The 9,216-nt window shown below is 51.8% G+C and overlaps 1 protein-coding gene across 1 annotated transcript; it reads left to right on the top strand.

Moving 5' to 3' along the window:
• Positions 1 to 4,052: 4,052 nt before the first annotated feature.
• Positions 4,053 to 8,728, top strand: LOC145360892 (uncharacterized). Its single transcript, XM_080216394.1, has 2 exons — positions 4,053 to 5,094; positions 8,315 to 8,728. Exons 1-2 carry the CDS (start codon positions 4,053 to 4,055, stop codon positions 8,488 to 8,490), a joined length of 1,218 nt encoding a protein of 405 aa, XP_080072520.1. The 3' UTR covers positions 8,491 to 8,728.
• Positions 8,729 to 9,216: the final 488 nt, after the last annotated feature.

The raw sequence follows: 9,216 nt of genomic DNA on the forward strand, positions 1-9,216 counted from the left end.
ATATTGGCTGGGAGCTGCCCTTGCTCTTGGGGGTCATAGAATCATAGCAGTTTACAGCATGGAAACAGGACCTTCGGCCCATCATATCCATGCCACCCCTTTTTTTAACCACTTCTTCAAAGGACTGCCATAGGATCTTTTATGTTGACTCAAGCGGGCAGACGGAGCATCCATTTTACGCCTTATTGCAAAGACAACATCTCTGACAGTGTGGCACTCCCTCAGTACCGCACTGCGGGGAATGTCAGCCTGGATTTATGTGTTGAAGGGAGGTGTGGAGATGCTGGTGTTGGACTGGGGTGGGCACAGTAAGAAGTCTCTCAACACCAGGTTAAAGTCCAACAGGTTTATTTGGTAGCGCGAGCTTTCGGAAAGCTCCCCCCGATGAAGGAGCAGCGCTTCGAAAGCTCGTGCTACAAAATAAGCGAGGTGGGGTTCTGGCCTTTGACTTGGGCGGCTGAGCCTGGGCCTACTGACCTTTTGCCCCCATCAGTCGAGGGGAGGCAGGGCTGAGGGCCTTCTCCGTCCCCCAGCCGTCAGAATGATTTGAATCAGCCTCTAGCCAAGGCCTTTGCAAAATATTCAGCGAACCAGAGTCCCTGCCCGCCCGCCTGCACGCACAGCTAATCCTCGCCTGGGGCATCGCTTCCTCATCCACGTTGGTTGGAAGCCCAACCTCCCTGATGGAGCCAAGATGCAAAATGCGTGCATGATCCTGGGACAAGTCTGAACAAGGTTCGGAACTGCTGACTGGGCGACACACCTGAAGTCTCCCTCTCGGCTTTGAACCCGTGCCAAGAGACTTGCACAACAGCAACCCTGCAGAATAAACAGATACTTCTCCATTTTATTGGCTAGTTAGGCAATGTTGATCATTTCCAAGCTGGTGGAGGGGGGTGGGTGGTGGGGTTGGGCTGAGCAAAGCTCTCCAGAGTATAATGGCCGCCCTGAGCTCGTGTCAGTGACACCTTCCCAGCTCAAAGCAAGGGACAATACCAAGATCGGGAGCTTAAATGGCCCCCTTAGAGACGGCTAAAAGAAGGACTTGCGTTTCTTAAACATGTCAGAGTGCATCCCGGCTGGTGGGTGACCGTCGAGAGGTGGTGGCAACGCACAGCAAGATCCCACATTCAAAACACGAGAGGGAGGAACAGTCCACCCATTGCTGTGGCGCCCGAGACCAACATTTTTTTATTCATTCGTGGTACACGGGCACCGCTGGCTGGGCCAGCCTTTATTGCCCGTCCCTAGTTGCCCGAGGGCAGTTAAGAGTCAGCCACATTGCTGTGGCTCTGGACTCGCATGTAGGCCAGACTGGGTAAGATGGGAGATTTCCTTCCCTAAAGGAACCAGATGGGTTTTTCTGACAATCAACAATGGTTTCATGGTCATCAGTGGGGAGAAAGGGGGAGGTGGGGGGGGTCATCTTTGGACACTAAGGTGGCAATTTAGCATGGCCAATCCAACCCATCCAACACATCTTTGGAATGTGGGAGAAAACCGGAGCACCCAGAGGAAACCCACGCAGACACGGGGAGAATGTGCAAACTCCGCACAGACAGTGACCCAAGCTGGGAATCGAACCCAGGTCCCTGGCGCTGTGAGGCAGCAGTGCTAACCACTGTAAATTGGGTGAGAGGGAGAGGAGAGCAGCTGGTTATACAGATATCATGGCACTGCCCTGTGGGACCCACGTAGCTAGTCACTGTTACGCCTGCCTACGGATACAGGGCATCGCCTTCTGTGAGCGGCTGGGTACCTCACTGCCGAGAGATTGGCAGCTCTGCTCTGACCACCAGCGTCTGTTAGCTTTAGTTGACTGTATTTGAATATGTAGGGATTATAAAAAGCCAGTTCAGGTCAGTGCGAGCGATTGGAACAGGAAACCTGTGAGCTATTCATAATTTATAACCAGGAACAAAGCTTTGCAAAAGGGGAGATAGGAATCGAAGCTGGATTTCGTGTGACTCTCAATAATTCTGATTCTGTCAGCTCAGTAATGGGTACTGCTTTAGGGAGGAGAACACAACAGGCCATTCAGTCCATTTGAGCCTGCTCTGCCATTCAGTATCATGGCTAATCACCCCCTTTAATGCCCTTTTCACCACACTATCCCCCACATCCCGTTATGACACTGAGTAATCTGTCAATCTTTGCTTTAAGCATACTCAGTGACTGAGCTTTTAGTCTCTGGGGTAAAGAATTCCAAAGATTCCCAATCCTCGGAATAAAATCATACAATCCCTATGGTGCGGAAAGAGGCCATTCAGCCCATCAAGTCTGCACCAACAACAATCACATCCAGACCCCATTCCCGTGACCCCATCTGTTTGACCTGCTAATTCCCCCTGACTCTAAGGGGCAATTTAGCACGGCCAATCCACCTAACCTACACATCTTTGGAGTGTGGGAGGAAACTGGAGCACCGGGAGGAAACCCACAGAGACAGAAAGTAATGTTTCCTTATCTCAGTTCTAATGGTTTCCCCCCTTTACTTTGAAATGTGCTCCCTGATTCAAGACCTTCCCCAACCAAAATAAACATCTTACCTGCATCTATCATGGGGATAAGTCAGGAAAGTGGAGTTGAGAATTACCGTGTTGGGTCAGTCATGATCTTGTCTGCTCTGCCTTTCGATTTGATGAGTCGAATGGCCTACATTTACTCCTACATCTTTTGGTCCATTCCTTTAAGTATTTTGGAGGGTTTAATGAGATCACCTGCCATTCCTTGGATTTCTCAAGAGTACAGGCCCAGTTAGCCCCAACTCCCTACAGAAAACAGTCCCACCATCCCCAGAATAGGTCTGGTAAACCTTTCTTGCATTCCCTCTGGCTATAATCTCCTTTCTAAGGAGAGGGGATTAAACTGCACACTCTACTCCAGCTGCAGTCTAACCAAGCTTCTGCACAATTGAAGCAAGACCTCACTACTCCTGTACACATATCCTCTTGTGATAAAGGCTAACGTTCCACTAACCTTCCAAAGAGCTTTACTCTGTATCTAACCCTGTGCTGTACCTGTCCTGGGAGTGTTTGATGGGGGACAGTGTAGAGGGAGCTTTACTCTGTATCTAACCCCGTGCTGTACCTGAATGTTAGTCTTCAGTGACTTATTGACGAGGATTCTCTTTGTGCATCTAAACTTTCTATCCTCTATTTAAGAATTGCTTTAGTCCTCCTGCCAAAGTAGATAACTTCACAATTTTTCCACATGAATTCCACAATTTCTTGCCCACTCATTGAATCTGTCTGTCAGCAGCAGGGAAGAAGCTGTTCTTGAATCAGTTGGTACGTGATCTCAGACTCTTGTACCTTTTTCCCGGCGGAAGAAGGCGGGAGAGAGAACGTCCGGGGTCCTTAATTATGCTGGCTGCTTTGCCGAGGCAGCGGGAAGTGTAGACAGAGTCAATGGATGGGAGGCTGGTTTATGTGATGGATTGGGCTACATTCATGACCTTTTGTAGTTCCTTGCGTTCTTGGGCAGAGCAGGAGCCCATACCAAGCTGTGATACAACCAGAAAGAATGCTTTCTACAGTGCATCTGTAAAAGTTGATGAGAGTTGCAGTTGACATGCCAAATTTCCTTCGTCCTCTGAGAAAGTGGAGGCATTGGTGGGGCTTTTTTAACTGTAGTGTCAACATGGGGGGAACCAGGACAGGTTGTTGGTGATCTGGACACCTAAAAACTTGAATCTCTCGACCCTTTCTACTTTGTCTGTTGATTCTCCTTTACGCTTCTTGACGTCGATGACAATCTCTTTTTGTTTTATTCACATTGAGGGAGGGATTATTGTTGCTGCAGCAGATTCCCTGTATCATTCGTAGGAATATTGGTGTTGGAGGCTGAGCTACAGTCAATAAATAGGAGTCTGGCGTAGGTGTCTTTGCCCGGGGTGGGGGTGTCGCTGGGTGTCACAGGGAGTGGAGATGTGGGTGGGGCTGGGGAATATTGCTGGGTGGGTCTATCCCGAGATGGAGCACCATTTCCTTAACCCTGAGGGGAGGGGGGAAGGAATCCTGCTCCGTAATCTGGCTTGAACACGGCGACTGATGTTTGGTTTTGTTTTGCAGTGGTGGGAAGTGGACGGCAGCTCCGCAAAGCTCAATCCCGTGAAGGACTCCAGCGAGGAGGTCGCCACCCCCCTCCTCACGCCCGACCAGATCAAGCGGGAAGATGACGATTTTGGCTCGTACCTGGACCTGGACTTCTTTCTGTCGGACCTTTCCAACGGGGAGGCCAATGCCAGCCCGCCGGCGCCCACCGGCTACCCGCTGGCAGATGGGACAGGGAGCTGCGGTGCCAAGGTGAAGGAGGAGAGCGAGCAGGTCATGGACTGGGATGGCTCCGACGCCCCGCGGACCAGCCTCGTGGCTGAACTGTTGGCTTCTGACGTCCAGACTGGTCAACTGGGCAGTCAGACCAATTGCATTGACCCTCAGAGCAAAACCTACACCAATTTAGGGACGGCGGCGGATCACAGTGTGCCAGTCCCAGGCCTGGAGAAGTTGGTGGACCGCTCGCACATTCTGACGGGCAATGGCGGCGGGCATGGCTTTCCGAAGCAGGCCATGATGACCTCCGCCGCCCCCTCTGCCAATCCGCTGGTGGACGAGAAGCCCGCCCTGATGCCAAGGAGCCCTGCGCCGGTCCCCCTGGGCCGACAGTTCTACACGCAGGTGGATCCAGCCCTGGGGGGCCCCAGGCCCCAGCCGATGAATCAGTTCCCGATTCCCCAGAACTATCGATACCCCCACCACCAGCTCCAGCAGCAGGCGCCCCTGGGCTACCATGTCCTGACCCGCTACCCCTCCTACTACCCGCACCAGCCCCCCCACCAGTACCAGGGGCAGGTCCACTTCTACATGTCCAACCTCAAGGCGGCCCACCCAGCCCAGGGCACAGTCCTCCCCCCTGCTCCCTCCCTCTTGGCACACGTGCCACCCTCCGCCGCGCCAGAGGAGGCCAAGCTGAAACGGAGCCGGAAGACGTGGGTCCGGAAAAGGGTCACCACCCACACCTGCGACTACCCGGGCTGCGGCAAGATTTACACCAAGAGCTCGCACTTAAAGGCCCATCACCGTACCCACACAGGTAACGACGTTGGCAGAGTGCCCACTCTGTTGAGCTGGGTGCCGTCAAAGGCATCACCAACCTTTCTGAAACAGCCCACCGTGTAGGAAGTTGCAGCGACAATATTAAACATGCTCACCTCCCACACACAAGGAAATTGGTTGATAATAAATCTACCAGGAAACAAAGCAACGGTGTCAAATCACCTCAAGCTCATCCCAAACTCAAAAGTGACCCGGGTTCGGTTTCCCAGCTCGGGTCGCTGTCCGCGTGCACATTCTCCCCGTGTCTGCGTGGGTTTCCTCTGGGTGCTCCGGTTTCCCCGCACCATCCAAAGACGTGCAGTTTTAGGTGGATTGGCCGTGCTAAATTGCCCCTCAGTGTCAGGGGGACTGGAGAGGGGAAGTGCATGGGGTTACGGGGATAGGGACTAGATGAAATTGTGGTCGTTGCAGATTGGATGGGCTGAATGGCCTCCTTCTACACTGTAGGGATTCTATAATTCTTTTATTCATGCTTGGCAGCATGGTGGCCCTGCTGCCCCACAGTGCCAGGGACCCGGGTTCGATACCCGACTTGGGTCACTGTCTGTGTGGAGTTTGCACATTCTCCCCATGTCTGTGTGGGTTTTCTCTAGGTGCTCCAGTTTCTTCACGCAGTCCGTAAATGCTGGTTAGGGTGCATTGGCCGTGCTAAATTCTCCCTCAGTGTACCCGAACAGGTGCAGGAGTGTGGCGATTTTCACAGTAGCTTCATTGCAGTGTTAATGTAAGCCTACTTGTGACACTAATAAATAGTGATGTTAGCTAAAGGATATAGCTCAAGATATCAACATACAAACATAGGAATTAGGAGCAGAAGTCGGCAAATTTAGCCCTTCGAGCCTGCTCCACAATTCGATCAGATCATGGCTGATCTCTCCTGGTCTCTAATCCATCTCCCCACCTATTTCCTGTACCCCTTTATTTATCAGAAATATATCCATCTCCTTCTTGAAACCATTCACTGATTCAGACTCCACCGCACTATGGGGCAGTGAGTTCCACAAATTCACCCCCCTCTTGTGAGAAGTAGTTCCTCCTCATCTCAGTTTTAAATCTACCGCCTCCCACCCTATACCTGTGACCTCTTGTTCAAGATTGTCCCATAAGGGGAAACATTTGATCTACATTTACTGTTATCAATCCCTTTTAGTATTTTATATGCCTCGATCAGATTCCCACCCCCCTCATCCTTCTAAATTCCAGTGAGTACAAGCCCAAACTGTTTAATAGAACAAAGAAAATTACAGCACAGGAACAGGCCCTTCGGCCCTCCAAGCCTGTACTGACCATGCTGCCTGACTGAACTGAAACCCCCTACCCTTCTGGGGACCATATCCCTCTATTTCCATCCTATTCATGTATTTGTCCAGATGCCCCTTAAAAGTCAATATCATATCTACTTCCACTACCTCCCCTGGCAGCCAGTCCCAGGCACCCACCACTCTCTGCGTGCCTTGTACATCTCCTTTAAAACTTGCCCCTCGCACCTTAAGCCTCTTCCCACCCGGTAATTGACTCTTCTACCCTGGGGAAAAAGCTTCTAACTATCCACTCTGTCCATGCCTCTCATAATCTTGTAGACTTCTATCAGGTCTCCCCTCAACCCCCGTCGTTCCAATGAGAACAAACCAAGTTTCTCCAACCTCACCTCATTAGCCAATGCCCTCCATACCTGGGCAACACCCTGGTAAATCTTTTCTGTACCCTCTCCAAAGCTCCATACATCTCCACATACGTCAAAATGTGGATGGCACGTTGGCACAGTGGATAGCACTGCTGCCTCACAGTGCCAAGGATCTGGGTTCGATTCCTGGCTTGGGTCACTGTTGGTGCGGAGTCTGCATGTTCTCCCCGTGCCTGCATGGGTTTCCTCCAGTTTGCTCCCATAGTCTGAAAGACGTGTTGGTTAGTGTACATTGGCCGTGCTAAATTCTTCCTCTGTGTACCCGAACAGGTGCTGGAATGTGGTGACTAGGGGAATTTCACAGTAACTTCGTTGCAGTGTTAATGCAAGCCTTACTTGTGTCACTAATAAATAAACCCTTCCAACCCCGGAATCGAACCTCCTCTAAACTGCCTCCAACGTTTTGTAGCAATTCACTGAACTACAGCTAATGTAGTCCATTCAGTCCCTCGAGTCTGTTCTGCCACCCAATTAAATCATAGCTCATCTGTCGTGCCTGTTTTTCACCCACTATCCATCCAAAATCTATCCATCCCCTTCTTGAAAACTCGACAGTGTCCCTCAGGGCCCAGGGGGATAAAGTTGCTTTCTCCTCACCTCTGGCCAGCTGTGACGGAGTTAGCACTGACCCTGAGGATTGTGGGTTTCCCATCTGAGATTCCAGGTTGGTCCACTGGAGGGGATTGGTCGCTTCAGCTGGAAAGCGAGAGCGTGCCCCTGTGCTGTTTGGAAGGAGATCGTTTGGAGTTCTTCCTGGTTGATATTTATCTCCTGCCACCGCCCACCCCCCCCAACCCCTCAGCTGCAGCCGTGCCCAGTTCATCATCACGTCACTGTGTGTGGGAGCTTGCTGTGCACAAAATGGCTGCCGTCTTTTCCATCAACAATAATTCATTGTTGGTTGAGGTTGTGAAAGGTGCTACGGCAATGCAATTCCTTCATTCTGTCCCATATCCGTCTTGCTGTGGAAAGCAGGAATTTGGTGTGACTTGGGAATTAGGAGCAGGAATCCGATATGGAATATGGTGGAAGTTATACCTGCTGGAATCTACAGATATTCATACATTTAGACTTTGTCTCTGCAGGCAAAACGAACCTGTCCCGGTATTATGCCTTTTTTGAATGAAACAAAAGCTTAGAGGACAGTGGTTCCTTGGTGCATTCTCCATGGTAACACCTTGACCAATCAGAATGCCTGGGCATGTTCCTCTTGTCTGCAGAGGCGAGGAGCCTATCTGTAGATTTGTGTAGGTATAACTCCCACCATATTCTGTATCGGATACCTGCTCTCAACTCCCACCATAGTCCATGTTGTCTTGCCAACTAATTGGCAACTTTTGTTTCCACCCCCCCCCCCCCCCCCCCCCCGCCCCACCCTTGTAGTCTGTGAATGGTTGCATCCCACTTTGAAATTTGGCATTCTTGCGTTTTTGTCCTGATGAGTCGGAGATGAAAAACTTTGGCAGCACGTTTCTTTCTGTAATCCCAGTTTGTCTCGTCTTTCCCATTGCAGGCGAGAAGCCCTATCAGTGCACCTGGGAAGGCTGCAGCTGGAAGTTTGCCCGCTCCGATGAACTGACCCGCCATTACCGCAAGCACACGGGCCACCGGCCCTTCCAGTGCCACCTGTGCGAGCGGGCTTTCTCCAGGTCGGACCACCTGGCGCTCCACATGAAGAGGCACATGTGAACTCTCCCATCCCCCCCTTCCCCACATCAGCGCCCGGCACTGGACAAGATGTGTGTGGGGTGAACACCTGGCTCTGGGAACTATTGGCTTGACCGAGATGGCACCAACCTACCATCTGCCCAGAGGAGGGGGAGGGAAGGGGGGGGTCAACATTATGGAGTCCAGTGGGTTTGGTCAAGGGTGTGACGGAGTAAGGATGGGGCAAAGGGTTGAGGGAGTTGGCATTGAAGGAGAGTACCAGGACGGGTGTTGGTGGGGAGGGGCAGAAAGATTGGGGGGGGAGATGGGTGTAAGCAGGATATACTTTATGGGGAGGACAAGCAGGAGAGCCCAGGGTGGCAACTTGGTACCAGTACAGATGGTGTGTGGATCCACAAATTTAACCCAGCGTGCCAATCACAAATTTCTCAGAGTTTCTCACCTGTCGCCACAATACCCAGAGGAAATGGGTCACTGTCCAGTGTCGGGAGGGGCACAGACCAGGGTCATTTGCGATGGAGGGTAACTCCTGGCAGAGGACTGGGCCCAGTGCTGCCCACTGAGCGGGTCCATGTGTACAATTTCTACTGTGTTGAGCTATGCCAATGTCTAACTGGGGAAGCGAGGTATCGTGACACTCGGGTAGGAGTGCGAAGCGGGTGCCAACCTCCGCCTGGGAGCCCCCGACCATTAACCTGTGATTGTCTGCGTTCGACCTGGTGCTGGCGACCGCCATGGGATGAGGGT

The sequence above is a fragment of the Carcharhinus amblyrhynchos genome, chromosome 33, assembly GCF_965287045.1.
Source record: "Carcharhinus amblyrhynchos chromosome 33, sCarAmb.v2.hapA, whole genome shotgun sequence".
Taxonomy (NCBI): Eukaryota; Metazoa; Chordata; class Chondrichthyes; order Carcharhiniformes; family Carcharhinidae; genus Carcharhinus; species Carcharhinus amblyrhynchos.

What these genes read in the sequence shown, in the direction of transcription:
- LOC145360892 (XM_080216394.1), top strand. Translation starts at nt 4,053, where the DNA reads ATGTTTGGTTTTGTTTTGCAGTGGTGGGAAGTGGACGGCAGCTCCGCA. An exon ending in CCATCACCGTACCCACACAG is followed by an intron (nt 5,095 to 8,314) that starts GTAACGACGTTG and finishes TTCCCATTGCAG; the next exon opens with GCGAGAAGCCCTATCAGTGC.